This window comes from Saimiri boliviensis, chromosome 1 (genome assembly GCF_048565385.1).
Source record: "Saimiri boliviensis isolate mSaiBol1 chromosome 1, mSaiBol1.pri, whole genome shotgun sequence".
Taxonomy (NCBI): domain Eukaryota; kingdom Metazoa; phylum Chordata; class Mammalia; order Primates; family Cebidae; genus Saimiri; species Saimiri boliviensis.
This window is the reverse complement of record NC_133449.1, coordinates 236172707-236194805: the sequence shown is the minus strand read 5'-3', so window position 1 is coordinate 236194805 and position 22099 is coordinate 236172707. Positions and strand designations below refer to the sequence as shown.

The 22099-nt window shown below is 38.0% G+C and overlaps 1 protein-coding gene and 1 pseudogene across 2 annotated transcripts in view; one reads left to right on the top strand and one right to left on the bottom strand.

Annotated features, from left to right (window-relative positions):
• The window catches only part of FCHO2 (FCH and mu domain containing endocytic adaptor 2), a 125278-nt gene that overhangs the window by 41549 nt on the left and 61630 nt on the right, over positions 1-22099 (top strand). For both annotated transcript variants that reach the window (XM_074384847.1, XM_074384852.1), the window contains exons 7-8: positions 4641-4739; positions 5769-5865. In XM_074384847.1, coding sequence (XP_074240948.1) covers positions 4641-4739; positions 5769-5865 — 196 coding nt within the window. The remainder of the gene's footprint in view (positions 1-4640; positions 4740-5768; positions 5866-22099) is intronic.
• LOC120365788 (small nucleolar RNA SNORA40) lies at positions 15139-15235 on the bottom strand (annotated as a pseudogene).

Here is a 22099-nt window from a genome sequence, read left to right as displayed (position 1 = left end):
ACAGCTACAGAAGAGGTTAATCATTGTTTCTTCATAGAGAATAGACTTTAATTTGGGACATTTTGGAAGGGAAAACAATCCTTTTCTCCAGTTAACTGTTTTTTCAGGCCAGCTGGTTTGACCAATCTCAGTGGGAAAGAACCTGACAGTATAGTGAGAATCAAATTTGGGTGGCAGGACCTGTATACACTAGCGGGAAAAGATAATTGAGTCTCTAGAGTGAAAGAGGTTAGAAATTAGAGTGATTTAAGTGATTTAAGTTTTTAAAATTTGGGTTTAGAATTAAAATGATTGAAATTGTGACTTTTTCTGCTCATGCTTTTACCACTGTTAATTAATGAGACACTTGAAACAGAATATGGAGATTTTGTTTACTTTTAAGCAGTGAGATGGCTAGTTTATGGAAACTTTGAGATTTGCTAAGCGGTACCCTCAGATTAAAGATTATTAGGATTAGAGTGCTTTTATGTATCTTTAGTGGATGACAGGATAGTGTAGCCATGTGTCAACAATGGGGATACACTTTGAGAAATGTAGTTAGGCAATTTTGTCATTGTGTGAACATCATAGAATGTACTTACACATGGCCAGGCGTGGTGGCTCATGCCTGTAATCCCAGCACTTTTGGAGGCTGAGGTGGGTGAATCACCTGAGGTCAGGAGTTCACACTAGAATCGCTGATATGTTGAAACCCTGTCTCTACTAAAAATGCAAAAGTTAGCCAGGCATGGTGGTGCACACCTATAATCCCAGCTCCTTGGGAGGCTGAGGCACCAGAATTGCTTGAAATAGGAAGCAGAGGTTGTGGTGAGCCAAGATTGTGCCACTGCACTCTAGCCTGGATGACAGAGTGAGACTGTTTCAAAGATTATGTACTTACTTACACAAACCTAAATGTTATAGACTACTACAGACCTGGCTATATGATATAGTCTGTTGCTCCTAAGCTACAAACCTGTATAGCATGTTACTGTATTGAATACTGTAGGCAGTTATAACAAAATGGTGTTTATGTGTTTAAACATAGAAAAGATACAGTAAAAATACAGTATAAAAGATTAAAAATGCTACACCTGAATATAACACTTGTGAATGGAGATGGCAGGACTGGAGTTGCTCTGGTTGATTTAATGAGTGAGTAGTGAGTGAAAGTGAAGGCTTAGGACATTACTGTACACTACTGTAGATGTTATAAGCACTGTACATTTTGTTTACATTAAATATTAAAAATTGTTTTCTTCAATAATAACCTTACTTACTATAACTTCTTTAAAAGCTTTAAAATTTTTTTTAACATTTTGACTTTTTTGTGATGACACCTAAAAGAAACACATTACAGTTGTACAATAATATTTTCTTTATATCTTTACTCAATCAACTTTATTTTTACATTTTAAATTTTTTTTTAGCTTTTTAAACCTTTTTCCTAAGAACTAAGACACACGCATAGTAGGCATGGGCCTACATAGGATTAGGATCATCAGGATCACTCTTTACTCCACATTTTGTCCTCCTAGAAGGTCTTTGGGGTAGTAGCATGCATAGAACTGTCTTCAGCTATACATGGTGGCTGACACCTGTAATCCCAGCACTTTGGGAGGACGAGGTGGGCGGATCACTTGAGGTCAGGAGTTTAAGACCAGCCTAGCCAACATGGCAAAACCTCATCTCTAGCAAAAATACAAAAATTAGCTGGGCATGGTGGTGTGCATCTATAATGCTGGCTATGCAGGAGGCTTAGGCAGAGAATTGCTTGAACCTGGAGATGGTGGTTGCAGTGAGCAGATTGCACCACTGCACTCCGGCCTGGGTGACAGAGTGAGACTACATCTCAAAAAAAAAAAAAAAAATCCCCGTCATTGCCTATGATAACAATACCTTCTAGAATACCTCCTGAGTGACCTGCTGGAGGCTGATTTACAGTTGTTTTTTTCTAATAAGTAGAAGAATTACACTCTAATAATAAGTGTAGTTCAGTAAATACATTTACTAGTAATGCCATTGATTATCAAGCGTTGTGTGTTGTGTATTATGTGCTATGTAGTACTTTTATGTGACAGGCAGCACAGTAGGTTTGTTTATACCAGCATCACCACAAGCATGAGTAATGTGCTGTACTATGTTATGGCAGCTGTGATGTCACTAGGCAATAGAAAGTTTTCATATCTGTTACCATCTTTTGGGACCACTCTCGTATATGGCATTAGTTGTTGACAGAAATGTCGTGTGGCTTCTGACTATACTTTACAAAATTAATGTAACAATACACGTGAACACAGAGAATTTGAAGTTGCAGGGGTAAAATGCCTATCTAATTTGTTCAAGAAAGTTCTCTTAGGTATACTCAAGCACTTGAGACTATCCATTTCTCATTGCTGAATTACTCTGAGTTTAGTAGTTAACTAAGTTTGAGGAATTGTGATAGTTAGCAGTGTGCCCCTACCCACCAAAACCCCACAATTTCAAAACTGTATCTGAATCATGCCTCGAGTTTCTCTGTGGATTCATGTGTTAAGATATTTCTAAATAAATAAGGATGTGTCTTGTTGAGTGTAGCTTTTTCAAAAGGGAAAGAAGACATTTCCTCGGAGTTAAGGGCCATTCAAATAAAATTAATGGCTCCTCTATGAGAAAATATCTCGTTCATTAAATTGATGAAATTTAAGCTAAGGGCCATCCTTTTACTAAATGTTCCTCAGTTCTTGAGAGTAATTCAGGATCTTGAAATACTCGTACTGTATTCTAATTGACTTGGTCAAAATTAATCAACGACAGGCATTTCAACTCTGCCATTCCTCATAAATCAAATTGATTTAAGTTTTTGGGCTGTTGCATTACTGCCAAAACTGTAATTTCACTATTCTCGATTTTTTTTTAGGAGTTCTTACCATTTACACATTAGATATAATTTGTTTTGGGGATTTCTGTAGCTTAGTGCAGAAGAAATTTGGACATTAAATATGGGGTCAGGGAATTTAATTTGATAAACCAGAGAACAATAATAAGGCTTTTAGGCTCATTCCTTAGAACTGATTTAATTTAGCAAAAAATAGATAACCAGGTTTGTGCAATAGAAATGACTCTTGTATTTTGTTTGAAAATGGGTAGCTCAGCATTTCCCAAAGCCTGTTTTGAGGACAATTACTGTTCTATGAGATATTAATAGATGTTCAGGGAAGAAGAAAAACAAAAGTGTTGTGAGGTCAAAGAAACTTATAAAATTCTGAGTTAAGCAAAGTGAAACATGTCATTATTTCAGTATTTCTCAGAGCTTCTTCCCCCCCACCCGCCCCCAAGATAGAGTCTCACTCTGTTGCCCAAGCTGGAGTGCAGTGGTGCAGTTTCGGCTCATTGCAAGCTTCCACCTCCCACGTTCAAGCAGTTCTCTGCCTGAGCCTCCCGAGTAGCTAGGATGACAGGCACATGCCACCATGCCTGACTAATTTTTGTATTTTTAGTAGAGACTGGGTTTCCCCACGTTGGCCAGGCTGGTCTTCAACTCCTCATCTCGTAATCTGCTGGCCTTGGCCTCCCAAAGTGCTGAGATTACAGGCATGAGCCACTGTGCCTCGCCTCTCAGAGCTTTTGATATATTTGTACATCTATATATGTAGATATATAGATATATATATATTTTTTAAAGACGGAGTTTCACCATGTTGGTCAGGCTGATCTTGAACTCCTGTCCTCAGGTGATTCGCCCGCCTTGGCCTCCAAAGTGCTTGGATTACAGGCGTGAGTCACCACGCCCGGCCTTTTGATATGTTTATTGTGAAGGCAGGGCAAACAGCGGTTTTCTCTCTGGGGATATCAGTGAAACTTTTAGAAATTTTTTTCTAAACAACATTCTTGCCTCTTTCAGCCCCATTCCACAGGCAGTACTAGAGAATCGATGTGTTTGAAGTTTGAAAAGGTTCTCCAGGTGATCTGATGCATCCTCACCTTCGGTTGAGAACTGTTGAAATAGAGTATATAGGCTTTCCCAGATTTCTTTGATCACAGACCTCTCTTTTGCACATTGTATATTATTATTTCAAGGATTAGAAGGACATTTTGAAAATCTATGGGCTAGAAGTCTTTAAAAGTAAACTGTAGTTTTTACTCTGCCAACTAATTGTTTTTCAGTTTTTGCAACTCTTTAGTTTTTTTGTAACACTGTTCTCTGGGTCTTCTAATTTTCTGATCATGATTATAGATTTTAATGTGTAATATGTTCAGATTCTGAAAACGTTTGTATTTACCTAAGAAATGGCATAACAAAAAGTTAACGTTTTGTAGTACCATATTTCAGTTTGCCTACTAGACTTGTTTGTCTTGAGGCGTTGTTAAACATTGTGTAACAATGGTAACTTGGAAAATTTCATTATAATGAGATGCTTTCTTTTTTTGGGAGGGAGGAGACAGTCTCGCTCTGTTGCTCAGGCTGCAGTGCAGTGGCATGATCTCAGCTCACTGCAACCTCTGCTTACCAGGTTCAAGCAGTTCTTCTGCCTCAGCCTTCTGAGTTGCTGGGATTACAGGCATCTGTGTGTGTGCTTATATGTATATATATCCGTGTGTGTGTGTGTGTGTGTGTGTGTGTGTGTGTGTACCTGTACCTGTACATATTATAAATATATAACTTTTTATATGTTATCCAGAAATTTCAAGATATTGAAGAAACTCATCTCATTCACATAAAGGAAATTATAGGATCCTTGTCAAATGCTATAAAGGAAATTCATTTGCAGATAGGCCAGGTAAGTTTTCTTACTTTATGTTGAATTATTTATGAAAATTTCATGTTTATTTATAGCACTTTAAAAATATTTTCCCACTCTGTTAAAAATTCATGAGTATGATATTGAATTATTCCAGATAAAGAATATGTATTTACATATATTAAATATAAAATAAACTGGATATTTTATCATTTGGCCACCAAGGATGATACTTCACGTTAATTTTTTAAATTAATTATCTTTAATTTTCTTTATATTGAATTTCTAAAGCTATTAGCTTTTGACTATTTCTTTTTTCAAGGTTTACTATTTTTAAATTTAAAGTGGCAGCTTTATTAAACTGTAAAACTTTTACTTAGAAATGTTCCACAAATATAAAAGAGTAATGATGACAGTTCAGGGTGCATTGAAATATAGTGGAGAAAGGTGATGTCTGTTATTCTTCAAACTAGCCAGGCATGGTGGCTCATACCTGTAATCTCAGCAGTTTGGGAGGCTGAGGCAGAAAGATCACTTGAGTCCAGGAGTTCAAAACTAGCCTAGTGAGACCTCATCTCTACAAAAAATTTAAAAAATATTAGCAGGGTGTGGTGGTGCATGCCTATAGTCTCAGCTACTTGGGAGGCTGAGGTGGGAGGGTCACTTGAGCCCAGGAGGTTGAGGCTGCAGTAAGCTGTGACACCGAGTAGTCTGGGTTACAGAGTGGGACCATGTGTGTGTGTTTTTTTAACCCAAAAGTGTTTTTATTGTCTGTATAAGTTTTATCATAAGAATGATGTCTCTAGAACTCTTGAAGATGTGAACAGAAAACTGCTTTGACTTCTAGGGGCATGAGGCTGTATGTTAAAGCGTTAATGTAAATGATGGTTGGCCCCCACAGATCTAGCAACACTGGAAGCTAGGTAAATTAAAAGTTCCCGAAGGGCCTTGGGTCAAAAATACACATTGTGATGTAATTAATTTTACTTGTTTTATGGAAATTTTATCTGAAATACAGTAAGAATGTTTGTGGAAAAAGAAAAAGTTATCTTTATTCCATTTTAATAGGTCCATGAAGAATTTATAAATAACATGGCTAATACTACAGTTGAAAGTTTGATACAAAAATTTGCTGAGTCAAAAGGCACTGGGAAGGAAAGACCTGGTAAGATGATAAACTCTGCAAGGAAACATTTAAAATTTTTTCCATGTAGTAACAAATGTATTTGCCTTGAAATCAGGCTGGGCGCAGTGGCTCAGCCTGTAATCCCAGCACTTTGGGAGGCCGAGGCGGGTGGATCACGAGGTCGAGAGATCGAGACCATCCAGGTCAACATAGTGAAACCCCGTCTCTACTAAAAATACAAAAAACTAGCTGGGCATGGTGGCGCGTGCCTGTAATCCCAGCTACTTAGGAGGCTGAGGCAGGAGAATTGCCTGAGCCCAGGAGGCAGAGGTTGCAGTAAGCCAAGATCACGCCATTGCACTCCAGCCTGGGTAACGAGAGTGAAACTCCGTCTCAAAAAAAAAAAAAAAAAGAAATTCATGTGGGTAAGGGGTAGTATTAACTTTATATCACATGTCTAAAGTTAAAAATATTTCGAAACTGTGAAATGGAGCCAAACCTAAAAATGGAGCATGCCTAAAAATCTGTGTAAAATCTCAGATATTATTATTTTTATGTCTGATGATAAATTAAGATTTTTGTTTTGGCTTTTAGTGGCTAATTTAATCTTTCAAATTAATCTTTCACAGTTTGTTTAGATTATTCAAAATAGAGTTGCCTACAGAAGGCTATTTTAATAAAAGAAAGATTGGGAGAGAATATTGAATGCTCAGAACATTGAGACCAGTGTAGAACCTTTCTTAAAGTTTAATAACTTCTTTCTTTTCTCAGTAATACATGCATTTAACAAATATATTTATTGAGTTCTAACAATATACCAGACCCCATTCAGACATTTGAGGGATACACCAATGAACAAATGGATATAGGAATCCTGGCTCCTATTTTTATGAAAAAAACAAAAACAAAAACAAAAACAAAAAACAGTAACAGAAGTTCAAATTCTACTTTTAACCAACATGTTATTATGTATCAAATGTAGTAAGTAGACCGTTCCCTTCCCTGCTCAGTGTACTTACAGTCTTCCAGATTTCTTGAATCTATTATTTACTATATCATGTTCTTGCAAGATACATGTTTCACTCCACAGGGAAAAATAATTCAGAGCAGTAAAAAAGTTAAAATATGATATGGCATTCTGGAAAATGGACAAGCAATCTGTGAAGTTTAGGACTCATTTTTTCTCAGTACAGTTCATAGACTTAAGGCTTGAAACCTAATCATCTTTAGTTTCTTCTTCCCAAATTTTATTAATTTTTGAATCTTACTGATTCAATTGTATTAATATTTTTCCTGTCAGACTTTCTTTTCATGCTTTCTCTAACTGCTTGATTAATTTGCAGATTTCTCATACTGGTACAGCAGTCATTTCTTCCGCAATCTATTTTACGTGTTATAGCACATTCATCTTTTGCCTGTACAGTTTTGAACTTAAAATTGTACTACTTACAAATCTTTGAATTTTCACTATCGACAGAATGAAAGTTGAATTCTGGACTTGGTTTTTAAGGGTCTCAAGCTGACCAGCCTTTAGTCTTTCTTTTATTCCTATTCAAGTACCTTCACTGATCCCAACCTGAATGGCTTGCTGTTTGCCATACATAACCCTTTTATTCCTTTAGTACTTTAGTTGTCCTTAATCCTTACTCTAGAAAATGCCATATTCCACTGCTTTCCTACCTCACATCTTTACAGTTATTTGTTGAATAAATGAACTCTTTTTTTTTTTTTTTTTTTTTTTAGATGGAGTTTCACTATTGTTAAGTCTTTAATCCATCTGGAGTTAATTTTGGTGTAAGGTGTCAGGAAGGGGTCCTGTTTCTGCTTTCTGCACATGGCTAGCCAGTTTTCCCAACACCATTTATTAAACAGGGAATCCTTTCCTCATTTCTTGTTTTTGTCAGGTTTGTCAAAAATCAGATGGTTGTGGGTATGTTGTATTTCCTCTGAGGCCTCTGTTCTGTTCCATTTTTCTCTATCTCTGTTTTGGTACCAGTACCATGCTGTTTTGATTACCGTAGTCTTGTAGTATAGTTTGAAGTCCGGTAGTGTGATGCCTTCTGCTTTGTTCTTTTTGCTTAGAATTGACTTGGCTATGCGGGCTCTCCTTTGGTTCCATATGAAGTTTAAGGTTTTTTTTTCCAGTTCTGTGAAGAAGGTCATTGGTAGCTTGATGGGAATAGCGTTGAATTTGTAAATTACTTCAGGCAGTATGGCCATTTTCACGATGTTGATTCTTCCTAACCATGAACATGGAATGTTTCTCCATCTGTTTGTGTCCTCTCTTATTTCGTTGAGCAGTGGCTTGTAGTTCTCCTTGAAGAGGTCCTTTACGTTCCTTGTTAGTTGTATTCCTAGGTATTTTATTCTCTTTGTAGCAATTGTGAATGGCAGTTCGTTCTTGATTTGGCTCTCTTTAAGTCTGTTACTGGTGTATAGGAATGCTTGTGATTTTTGCACGTTGATTTTGTATCCTGAGACTTTGCTGAAGTTGCTTATCAGTTACAGGAGATTTTGGGCTGAGATGATGGGGTCTTGTAGATACACAATCATGTCATCTACAAATAGAGACAATTTGATTTCCTCCTTTCCAATTTGAATACCCTTTATTTCTTTTTCTGCCTGATTGCTCTGGCTAGAACTTCCAGTACTATATTGAATAGGAGTGGTGAGAGAGGGCATCCTTGTCTAGTGCCAGATTTCAAAGGGAATGCTTCCAGTTTCTGCCCATTCAGTATGATATTGGCTGTTGGTTTGTCATAAATAGCTTTTATTGTTTTGAGATACGTTCTGTCAATACCTAGTTTATTGAGGGTTTTTAGCATAAAGGGCTGTTGAATTTTGTCAAAGGCCTTCTCTGCATCAATTGAGATAATTATGTGTTTTTTGTCTTTTGTTCTGTTTATGTGGTGAATTACGTTTATGGACTTGCGTATGTTGAACCAGCCTTGCATCTCTGGGATGAATCCTACTTGATCATGGTGGATAAGCTTTTTGATGTGCTGTTGCAATCGGCTTGCCAGTATTTTATTGAAGATTTTTGCATCTATGTTCATCATGGATATTGGCCTAAAGTTTTCTTTTCTTGTTGAGTCTCTACCGGGCTTTGGTATCAGGATGATGTTGTTCTCATAAAATGATTTGGGAAGGATTCCCTCTTTTTGGATTATTTGGATTAGTTTCAGAAGGAATGGTACCAGCTCCTCTTTGTATGTCTGGTAGAATTTGGCTGTGAACCCGTCTGGACCTGGGCTTTTTTTGCGTGGTAGACTCTTAATTGCTGCCTCAACTTCAGACCTTGTTATAGGTATATGTTCAGGGTTTCGTCTTCTTCCTGGTTTAGGCTTGGAAGGAGGCAAGTGTCCAGGAATTTATCCATTTCTTCCAGGTTTACTAGTTTATGTGCATAGAGTTGTTTGTAATAATCTCTGATGATGGTTTGAATTTCTGTGGAATCTGTGGTGATACCCCCTTTATCGTTTTCTATTGCATCAACTTGGTTATTCTCTCTTTTCTTTTTTATTAATCTGGCTAGTGGTCTGTCTGTCTTGTTGATCTTTTCAAAAAACCAGCTCCTGGATTTACTGATTTTTTTGAAGGGTTTTTTTGTATCTCTGTCTCCTTCAGTTCTGCTCTGACCTTAGTTATTTCCTGTCTTCTGCTAGGTTCTGAGTTTTTTTTTTTTGATCTTGCTCCTCTAGCTCTTTCAATTTTGATGATAGTGTGTCAATTTTAGAACTCTCCTTTCTTCTCATGTGGGCACTCATTGCTATGTATTTTCCTCTAGAGACTCTTTAAATGTGTCCCAGAGATTCTGGTATGTTGTGTCTTCATTCTTGTTGGTTTTGAAGAACGTATTTATTTCTGCCTTCATTTCATTGTTTATCCAGTCAGCATTCAAGAGCAAGTTGTTCAGTTTCCATGAGGCTGTGCGGTTCTGAGTTAGTTTCTGAATTCTAAGTTCTAACTTGATTGCACTGTGGTATTAGAGACTGTTTGTTATGATTTCTGTTCTTTTGCATTTGCTGAGGAGTGATTTGCTTCCAATTATGTGGTCAATTTTAGAGTAGGTGTGATGTGGTGCTGAGAAGAATGTATATTCTGTGGATTTGGGGTGGAGAGTTCTGTAAATGTCTATTAGGTTTGCTTGTTCCAGGTATGAGTTAAGTCCTGGATATCCTTGTTAATTTTCTGTCTGGTTGATCTGTCTAATATTGACAATGGGGTGTTAAAGTCTCCCACTATTATTGTGTGGGAGTCTAAGTCTCTTTGTAAGTCGTTAAGAACTTGCCTTATATATCTGGGTGCTCCTGTATTGGGTGCGTATATATTTAGGATCGTTAGTTCTTCCTGTTGCATTGATCCTTTTAGCATTATGTAGTGTCCTTCTTTGTCTCTTTTTATCTTTGTTGCTTTAAAGTCTATTTTATCAGAGACGAGAATTGTAACTCCTGCTTTTTTTTGCTCTCCATTTGCTTGGTAAATCTTCCTCCATCCCTTTACTTTGAGCCTTTGTGTATCCTTGCATGTGAGATGGGTTTCCTGGATACAGCACACTGAAGGGTTTTAGCTTTTTATCCAATTTGCCAGTCTGTGTCTTTTGATTGAGGCATTTAGTCCATTTACATTTAGGGTTAATATTGTTATGTGTGAATTTGATTCTGCCATTTTGATGCTAGCTGGCTGTTTTACCCATTAGTTGATATAGATTCTTCATTGTGTTGATGCTCCTTGCCATTTGGATTATTTTTGGAGTGGCTGGTACTGGTTGTTCCTTTCTGTGTGTAGAGCCTCTTTCAGGAGCTCCTGTAAAGCAGGCCTGGTGATGATGAAATCTCTGAGTACTTGCTTGTTCACAAAGGATTTTATTTTTCCTTCACTTAGGAAGCTTAGTTTGGCTGGATATGTAATTCTGGGTTGAAAGTTCTTTTCTTTAAGGATGTTGAATATTGGTCCCCACTCTCTTCTGGCTTGTAGGGTTTCTGCTGAGAGATCTGCTTTGAGTCTGATGGGCTTCCCTTTGTGGGTAACTTGACCTTTCTCTCTGGCTGCCCTTAGCATTTTCACCTTCATTTCAACCCTGGTGAATCTGATGATTATGTGCCTTGGGGTTGCTCTTCTTGAGGAATACCTTTGTGGTGGTCTCTGTATTTCCTGGACTTGAATATTGTCCTGCCTTGCTAGGTTGGGGAAGTTTTCCTGGGTAATGTCCTGAAGAATATTTTCCAGCTTGGATTCATTCTCTTCGTCACATTCAGGCACACCTATCAAACGTTGACTAGGTCTATTCACATAGTCCCACATTTCTTGTTCATTCCTTTTTACCCTTTTTTCTCTAATCTTGCCTTCTCTTTTTATTTCAGAGTTGATCTTCAACCTCTGATATCCTTTCTTCAGCTTGGTCAATTTGGCTGTTGAAACTTGTGCATGTTTCGCGAAGTTCTCGTGTTTTTCAGCTCCATCAATTCACTTGTATTCTTCTCCAGTTTGTCCATTCCCATTAGCATTTCATCAAATCTTTTTTCAAGCTTCTTAGTTTCTTTGCATTGGGTTAGAACATGTTCTTTTAGCTCATGGAAGTTCCTTATTACCCACCTTCTGAAGTCTGATTCTGTCATTTCATCACACTCATTCTCCATCCAGCCTTGTTCCCTTGCTGGTGAGGAGTTATGATCCCTTGTAGGAGGAGAGGTGTTCTGGTTTCGGGTGTTTTCATCCTTTTTGTGCTGGTTTCTTCCCATGTTTGTGGATTTATCCACCTGTCGTCTTTGTAATTGCTGACTTTCAGATTGGGTCTCTGAGTGGACATCCAATTTGTTGATAATGAAGTTATTTCTGTTTCTTAGTTTTCCTTCTAACAGTCTGGCCCCTCTGCTGTAGGGCTTCTGGTGTCCACTTCAGTCCGTGCTTGCCTGGGGATCACCTGCAGCAGCTGCAGAACAGTAGCGGTTGCTACCAGTTTCTTTTTCTGCTCTCTTTGTCCCAGAAGGATACCTGCTAAATGTCAGTCTGATCTCTCCTTTACGAGGTGACTCTTTGGATATACGGTGGTCAGGGAGCTGCTTGAGGAGACAGTCTGTCCTTTATATGAGCTCAAGTGCTGAGCTGTGAGCTCCATTTTTCATTCAGCGCTGCTGGGCAGGTACGTTTAGGTCTGCCGCAGTAGAACTCATAAACGTTTTTTTTTTTTTTTTTTTTCCCAGGTGCTCTGTCCCAGGGATTTAGGCTTTATGAGTTTCCGTTGTGCTGCTGACTTTTTTTCAGGGCTGCCCTGCGCAGCAAGGAGGCAGCCTAGTCACTGTCTGCCTGCATCTTTGCTGAGCTACTGTGGGCTCCGCCCAGCTGTCATGTGAACTTCCCTGCAGTCCTGTTTATATGGGTGTAGTTAGAACTGTCTCAGCATTGGTGGCCTGCTTCTGTAATGGCGGACTCTTGCTGTAATGGCAGGTTGCCTTGGCAACGGCAGGTTGCCTCAGCAATGGTGGGCTGCTTTAGCAATGCCGGACTACCTCCATAGTGGTGGCGTGCCTCGGCAGTTGCGGACGCCCCTCCCCCACAGAGCTGGACCGTCCAGGGTTCAGCTGTGCTTACTGTGAAACTCTCAATCCAAAGAGTTTCTGATTGCTACTCTTTTGTGGGGGTGGGACCAGCTGAGCCTGATCACCTGGCTCCCTGCCTCAGAGCCTTTTGTTTTTTAGTTGAACGGTCGACTCTCTTCCAGGTGTTCTAGTCGCCTGTTGAAAAGGTGCCAGGATCTGTGTGCTTTCCTGTGTGGCGACTCACTGTGCCGGCTTAAACAGCGGCGCTGAGATTTGTGGGGCTTTTTTTTTTTTTTGCCCAGGAATCTCCTGGCCTGGCTCCCTGTTTCAGACCCCTTTTTAGTCATATGAATGGCCAACTGCGCCTTCCTGGGGCTCCAATCGCCAGCTAAAAGGGCACCTGGACCAGTGTATTTTGTACGGTGAACTGCCATGCAGGGCGCCGCAAAGCAGCCGCACAGGCCAAAACAGCCGGGCGGGGGGGTGGCGTTGAAGTGGCCGCGCCAGCCAAAACAGTCGGCGCTGGTGACCTCTGGGGCTCCTCCACCTTGGAATCTCCTGGTCTGTGGGCAATGAAAATCCATCTGGAAATGTGGCGTCCACTCACCACCTGCGCTTTCACTGGGAGCTGCAATCCTGAGCTGTTTCTAAACAGCCATCTTGGATCTGGATCCCTTTTTTTTTTTTTTTTTTTTTAAGTGCAGTACAGTACTGCCTGGTTCCTCTGGAATTTGAGTCACTGTGAGAGGATGTTTTGAATATCAAAGCACCTGTGGTCTGAAAGGATCATGAATAAACAGATGTTTTCTAATTTTGGATTTTTTAAATATTCCAGTGACATTGCCCTTGTAACCCTAACAACTGTCAGATAATTCAGTTGCTAAAAGAGATTAAAGTTCATATTTTCAATGGTTTATGTTTTACAGTCATTCTGGTAATTTTACTTTATGCTATTTATAATTCATAGAAGTTCAGCAGGTTTCCATTCGTAATAAACAAAAGGATAAATAATCTAAAACAAAAGTTGATAGGCCAATATATAATATCTTTAAATAAAAGGTTTTGTTAAGCTTACCTATATTTTCCTTATGTAATATGAGTTTATAGCTTCTATTTGAAGACTTCCAGGAATTTTAAAGATACAAGTCTTTAAAATATTAAAGACACAGGCTGGGTGCAGTGGCTCATGCCTGTAATCCTACCACCTTGGTAGGCCAAGGCAGGCAGATCACCTGAGGGTCAGGAGTTTAAGACCAGACTGGCCAATATGGGAAAACAGTGTCTCTACTAAAAATACAACAGTTAGCTGGATGTGGTGGCAGGTGCCTGTAATCCTAGCTACTTGGGAGGCTGAGGCAGGAGAATCACTTGAGTCTGGGAGGCGGAGGTTGCAGTGAGCTGAGATCATGCCAGCGCACTCCAGCCTGGGAGACAGAATGAGACTCCATCTCAAAAAAAAAAAAAAATTAAGTATAAAAATAGGAGAAACTTGAAAAAGTTGGCCAGAAACATAATAATGAGCCACAAAGCAAAAGGAAAATACGAGATTAATGTGGTTGGACTACCTAAGCAACATTAATGTGTTAGTTTGAATATTTGGACTATTTAGCGACTATTTTAAAATTAGACAGTAAAACAAATATTTTAAAACATATATAATCTAGTGATCATTTTTGCAGACTTCCTGAAGATTTGGGATAATGCCATACCTATAAGTAAGCCTCTTTCACCTATCCCGTCCCACCCGGATTTTCACTTCCCTGATTTTCTTTTGAAATCAGGGAAGTGAAAACCATTGTATGGAAAGCAAAATTAAAAATAGCTAAGAAGAGGCAAAGACCCATTAACCATCTGAGATGTTCTGTGATTATTTGTTTTTTTGTTTGTTTGTTTGTTTGCTTTGTTTTCCATTGGATAGCAAGGGGAGAATAACCAGAGAAAGAAGAAAGAAGAATGGATAATGATTAGGGGAGAGGATAATATATGTATATTAGTACCAATGGGAGAGTAAAAGAGGAGATCTGGCAAAGAAAAAAACATCTAAAATATTCACGCTTTGAAGGAACACACCTCTACCTATGTGTCCCAGCCATAGGACTCTGCCCTATGGGGTTGTATATGGAATAGGCTGTTAAAAACATACACTCATACTTAATTGATTGGCATGACACCTGATAATTGGTTATCTTTTATATCTTTTAGAGCAGGGATTGGTAAACTATGTCCATTTAATCAAATTTAACTCTCCCTATTTTTGTGATGCCCACAAGCAAAGAATAGGTTTTACAATTTTAAATTGTTGGAGGAAAAACCAAAAGGAGAATAATGTTTTGTGACACAGGAAACTTATATAAAATTTAGATTTCAGTGTCTATACATATAATTTTATTTGATTACATTCATACTTACTTGTTTATGTAATGTCTATGGCTGCTTTCATGCAATAGCAGCAAAGTTGCATAGTTATGTCAGAGTATGTGGCCCACAGTCTACAATATTTGCTACCAGACCGTTTAGAGAAAAAGGCCCACCATGTTGCAGAATACATTTCCTGTGTAGTGTGGTAGCATATAGTATAACATAGTACATTAGAATTGTGTGGCTTGTGACAATACATAGTCTTTTTCAAAAAGCAGATTCTGCTGTTGTTGGGTTCTGAATTTATTTAATCTGACATTCTGTACCAATTTCATCTACAGCCATATCTCAGCACAGTAATTGAATCTCATAATATACCTAAATTCTGAAGTAAACATCAAGTGATTTTAAAGATAATATTCTTTCTTATATATACTAAAACTTATACTGAACAATGAGTTCTGGGTTGCAAAAGAGGATTTATTTTTATTAAACTATTTTAATAGTTTAATGAATGGTAAATAAAGAATTCATTTATTTATCATTCATTTATTTAAAGTGACCATTAAAAATGTTAATAAATATATAAATATTCTGGTAACAAAAGAGGTAAAAAGAATTAAGCTTATTGTTATTTTTACATGTAAAAATTCATGTATAGTAACAAGGACAGGGTTTTAGTTCTTTTTGCAGTATATAAAAGATGCTCACTCAAGCCTCTTTGAACTTAGAAGGAAATTCATTGAAAAGAAAATGAGATACCTCAAGGATCACAAATCAAGAGTATAGTCAGGCCTCAGAAGTAAACCCAAACCAGTAGGAAGGCAAGGTATCATATTTCCTACATTCTGTCTCTGCATTTCTACTGCTTCATTGTTTTCTTTGCAGAATGACTCCTTGCTTCTCCAGGCACATGATATAAAGTGATCCCTCAGTAATTTGTAGGTTTTAAAACTTGTTCCTTAATTGTGATTGCAGCCTAGAATTAACCCCAATTTTTTTTCCCTTTCCAAATTTCTTAAAGAAAGAATCTGATTGGTCCAGCTTTGGTCAGGCAAACTTCATTCTAGTCCAGTCGGTTTTGACTAAGTCATGCAGTATAAACATGGCTTCTGGGTGTTCTACTTGCTGGGGAGGGGGCATTTCCCAGATAAAAGAGATTATAATGGGCTCAACATATCCCCTAAATTTCTCCTTCAATCATCCTCACCTAGCAGATGTATTAAGATTTCTGAAGGTGGGAATTGGGCCAAGGTATGAATATGATTTGAAAATGCATATTAAACAAAGCTTTTTTTCCTCTAAAATTTTGGTATGAAAAATTTTCTAACATGCAGAATAATTGAAAGGATTTTAAGGCTGGGCATGGTGGCTCATGCCCGGCCTTAAAATCCTTTCCCAGAATTTTGGGAGACTGAGGTGGGTGGTCAGGAGTTCGAATCCAGCCTGGCTAACATGATGAAACCCCTTCTCTACTAAAAATGCAAAATTAGCCAGGCGTGGGAGTGCATGCCTGTAGTCCCAGCTACTCGGGAGGCTGGAACACGCTTGAACATGGAAGGTGTAGGTTGCAGTGAGCCGAGATCACGCCACTGCACTCCAACCTGGGCTACAAGAGTGAAACTCTGTCTCAAAAAAAAAAAAAAAGTATTTTACAATGAAGGAACTATATATTCACCACCTAAATTCCACCATTAACATTCTACCATTTTGGCTTTACTATATCCACTACACATCTGTCTATCCATCCATCAATCCATCTTACTTTAAATACATTTCAGAATAGGTTGCAGAAATCAGTACACATCCCCCAAATACTTCAGCGTGCATATTATCGTTCTTTTTCTTAGTTGTAGTAAATTAACATAAAATTCAGCAGTTTAGCCATTTTAAAGTTTATAGCTCAATGGCATTTAGTACATTCAAAATATTGTACAGCCATAACCACTATCTAGCTCTAGAATATTTTAATCACCCCTAAAAAGAAACACCATTATCTATTAAGCAATCACTGTCATTTCCCTCCAGCCATCAACCCCGGGCAAAAAGTAATATGCTTTCTGCCTCTTTGAATTCATCTATTCTGGATATTTCATAGAAATGGATGGATATTTCATATATATGGATTCAAACAAATAATATGTGGTCTTGTGTTTGACTTTTATCATTTAGCGTGTTTTCAAGTTTCATCAATGTTGTAACATTTCAGTATGTCATCCTTTTTATAGTTGAATAATATTCCATTATATGGTTATGCCATGTTTTGTCTATCCATTCATCTGTTGGTGGACATTTTGGTTGGTCCTACCTTTTGGCCATTGAGAATAGTGCTGCTATAAACACATGTGTACAAGTTTGTGTCAGAACATCTGTTTTAGTTCTTTTGAGTATGTACCTAGGAGTGGAATTATTGGGTCATATGGTGATTCTGTCTTTGAGTTTTTGGGGAACTCCCAAACTCTTTTCCACATCAATTATACCACTTAACATTTCCTTTTTTGTTTTGTTTTTTTGAGACAGAGTTTCACTCTTTTTTTTTTTTTTTTTTTTGAGACGGAGTTTTGCTCTTGTTACCCAGGCTGGAGTGCAATGGCGCCATCTCGGCTCACTGCAACCTCCACCTCCTGGGTTCAGGCAATTCTCCTGCCTCAGCCTCCTGAGTAGCTGGGACTACAGGCAAGCGCCACCATGCCCAGCTAATTTTTTGTATTTTTAGTAGAGAAGGGGTTTCACCATGTTGACCAGGATGGTCTCGATCTCTCGACCTCGTGATCCACCCGCCTCGGCCTCCCAAAGTGCTGGGATTACAGGCTTGAGCCACCGTGCCCGGCTAGAGTTTCACTCTTGTTGCCCAGGCTAGAGTGCAATGGTGTGATCTTGGTTTACCACAACCTCTGCCTCCTGGGTTCAAGTGATTCTCCTGACTCAGCCTCCCAAGTAGCTGGGATTATAGGTATGGGCCACCATGCCTGGCTAATTTTGTATTTTTAGTAGAGACAGGCTTTCTCCATGTTGGTCAGGCTGGTCTTGAACTGCCAACCTCAGGTGATCTGCCCACCTCGGCTTCTCAAAGTGCTGGGATTACAGGCATGAGCCACTGTGCTCAGCCACCGCTTTACATTTCTACCAGCAATGTTGCAGGTTCCATTTCCCCATATCCTTGCCAAAATTATTTTTTTTAAAATTATCACTGTCCTAGTGAGTATGTAATACAATATTGTGGTTTTGATTTGCATTTCACTAATGACTAATGATGCTGAGCATCTTTTCATTTACTTGTTAGTTATTTGTATATCTTCTTTGGAGAAATCTTTATTCAAGTCCATTGCTCATTTTTAAATTGGATTGTTTGTCTTTTTGTTGTTGAGTTCTAATTCTTTATTCTGGATACTAGATCTCCTTGTTAGATACATGATTTGCAAATATATTCTTCCATTACGTGGGTTATTTTTTCAATTCAAATGTCTTTTGGTGCACAAAAGTTTGTGATTTTGATGAAGTTTATTTTTTTCTTTTGTTGGTTGTGTTGTTACTGCCATATTTAATAACCCATTGCCAATTTGAAGGTCATGAAGATTTACCCCTGTGTTTTTCTGTAGGAAGCTTATTCATTTAGGTCTTTTATCCATTTTGAGTTAATTTTCATACATGGTGTGAGATAAGGCTGCAACTTCATTGTGTTTTTTTGTTTTGTTTTGTTTTGTTTTTTGAGAGATGGGGTCTTGTTTTGTTTCCCAGGATGGGGTACAATGACATGATCATAGCTCACTGCAGCTTCAGACTTCTGGCCTCAAGTGATCCTCCTGCCTCCGTCTCCTGAGTAGCTGGGACTACAGGTGTATGCCACCACACTGGGCTAATTTTTAAAACATTTTTATAGAGATGGAGTCTTCCTGTGTTGCCCAAGTTGGTCTTGAACTCCTGGGCTCAAGCAGTCTTCTCACCTTGGCCTCCCAAAGTATTGGGATTACAGGTGTGAGTCACTGTACCCAGCCCCACCTTCATTCTTTTAAATGTGAATAGCCAGTTGTCTCAGCACAGTTTGTTCAGGAGATTATCCTTTTTGAATTGAATTGTTGTGGCACTCTTACTAAAAATCAGTTGATCATTGGTATATGGATTTTTTTTGGAATTCCAATTCTGTCTTTATGCCAATATCACACTTATTTGATTACTGTACCTTTTGGTAAGTTTTGACATTGGGCAGTGTGAGTCCTCTAAGTTTGTTCCTCTTTTTCAGAACTATTTAGCTATTTGCTGCTGTCACAAATTACTACAAACTTTGTGGTATAAAACAACACAAATTTGTTACCTTACAATTCTGCTGATTGGAAGTTCACATGGATCTCACTGGTTAAAAATCAAGATATCGTCACAGAGCTGAATGGAAACTCTAGAGGAGACTGTTTCCTTGCCTTTTTCAGCTTCTAGTAGGGCTCACATTCTTTGTGCATCCCAGTCTCTTCCTCATCTTTAAAGCTAGCAAAGGCTAGTCAAGTTTTTCTCACATTGCTTTACGCTGATTTCATCTTCTGCCTCCTCCTTTCACTTTTGAGTACCCTTGTTATTACATCAGGAATACTTAGATAATCCAGGATAATCTCCCTAAAGTCAGCTGATTAGCAACCTGAATTTCATCTTCAGTTTTTATTCCCCTCTGCCATGTAACATAACATATTCACAGGTTCTGGAGGTGAGGGTGTGGATCTTTGTAGGAGAGGGAGGGACATTATTCTGCCTGCCACATGGAGTTATACTATATGATATACCTGTTGAAAGTATACAGTTTGATGAATTTTAGTAAATTTATGCAGTTGTTTACCTGTTATTACAATCCAGTTTTAGAACATTGTTTATTATACCAGAAAGTTCCCCTGTACCTGTTTGTGGTTTCCATGCCCTGCAAACAGCCACTGATCTGCTTTTTGTCTGTATTTTTTACTTTTCTAGAAATTTTATATAAACAGAATAATACAATTTGTAGTCTTTCGTGCCCAGTTCTTTCACTTAACGTAATGTTTTTGACATTTAAACACGTTACTGCATGTATTAGTAGTTTACTTCTTTTTATGCTGAGTAGTGTACTGTCGTGTGGATGAATGACAGTTTGTTTAGCTGTTGACCTGTTGATGAGCATTTGCATTGTTTTTAGTTTTTAGCTATTATGAGTAATGCTCCTGTGAACTTTTACCTACAAGTCTTTTTGTAACATGTATTTTTATTTTTCTTGGGTAGATACCTAGGAGTGGAATATCTGGGTCTTATGGTTGGTGTATGTTTAACTCTTTAACAAACTGCTAAACTGTTTTCCCAAGTGGCCACAGCATTTTATGATTCCCTCTCAACAATGTGTGAAGGCTCAACTTCCTTCGTGTCTTTGCCAACACTGGGTATTACATATCTTTTTGATGATAGGCATTTTAGTGGGATAATGGTATTTCATTATGACTTTTAATCTCCATTTACCTAATAATTAATGACGTTGAACATCTTTTCATGTGTTTATTAGCCATTTGTAATTTTCATTGTTGAAAGGTATTTCAAATCTTCTGAGCATTTTAAATTGTATATCTGTCTTATTAGTTCAGAGTACAGACCATATATCAGATATATATATATATATATATATATATTTTTTTTTTTTTTTGGTGTTTTTGAAGAGCAGAAGTTAATTTTCATGTCCACTTTACCAAATTTTGGTTTTTTATGTGTTATGCTTTTGTGTCAAATCTAAGAAAACTTTGTCTAATTGAAGATCACAAAGATTTTTTAAAATTTGTCTGTGCCTTTTAGTTAAGTTTTATAGTTTAGAGAGACAGGCGATAACCTGAAAAGAATTCTCAATGGCCAAAGCTGGAATTACTTTAGCAAGTAATAAAAATATCAGATTGTAGCACAAAGAATAAAATAAATAGTCATTAATACATACAGATAAAAATATATATTTGAATAAAGAATTTAAAATTTATTTCAAAATTTTGTATATATGTTAATGCAAAAGGTGACCAAAAGATGTGGACACTTCCTGAAAAAAAAAAAATATATATATATATATACAGACACACACATATATATATGTATGTCATGTAAGCACATGAAAGGATACGCCGTTATTAATTAGGAAAATACAGATTAAAACCACAATAAAGATAGCAGTGGAGACTTTATTAGAGTGATAAAAATTTGAAAGACTGACTATACCAGCCAGGCAGGGTGGCTAATCCCAACACTTTGGGAGGCCAAGGTGGGTAGATCCCTTGAGCCCAGGAATTCAAGTCCAGTCTGGGCAACATGATGAAACTCCGTATCTACAAAAAATACAAAAATTAGTCAGGTGTGGTGGTGTGCACCTATAGTATTAGCTACTTGGAAGGCTGAGTGGGGAGGATGGCTTGAACCCAGGAGGCAGAGGTTTCTGTGAGCTCAGATTGTACCACAGCACTCCAGCCTGGGCGACAGGGCAAGACTCCATCTGGGAAAAAGAAAAAAAAAACTGACTATACTAAATGCTATTGAGAATGTGGAAGAACTGAAATTTATGAAGACTGCTGGTGAAAATATAAAATGGTACAACCACTCTGGAAAAACCCTTGGCAGTTTCTTAGAAATTTAAACATGCACTTACCATATGATCCAGCAGTTCTACTCCTAGGCATTTACCCAAGAGAAAAGGAAATACATGTGCAAACACTTGTATATGAATGTTCATAGCAATTTTATTTGTAGTAACTTCAAACAACCCAAATGTCCCTTAACAGATGAATAGATGAATGGATAAACAAACTGGTATGTCCATGCAGTGGAATACTACTCAACAATAAAAGTTAATGAACTATTGATACATGCAGCTACATGGATGAATCTCAAAGTAATTTTGCTGAGTGAAAGAAGCCAGACCAAAATAAGAGTACATATTGTATGATTCTTTCTTTATTTTTTAACATGGAGTCTTGCTCTTTCACCCAAGCTGGAGTGCAGTGGCGTGATCTTGGCTCAGTGCAACCTCCGCCTCCTGGGTTCAAATGATTTTCCTGCCTCAGCCTCCCGAGCAGCTGGGACTATAGTTGCTGTGTGCCACCACCCTCAGCTAATTTTTGTATTTTTAGTAGAAACGAGGTTTCACCGTATTGGCCAGGCTGGTCTTGAACTCCTGACCTTGTGATCCATCTGCCTCAGCTTCCCATCATGCCGGAATTATAGGCATGAGCCACCATGCCTGGCCCATATTATTTGATTCTATTTATGTAACTTTTTAGAAAATGTACACTAATTTATAGTGACAGAAAGCAAATCAGTGATTGCCTTGGGATGGGTGGAATGGGTAACATGAGGCGATACCTATATATTTTGGCTTATTTGTGGCAGTAGACTTCACA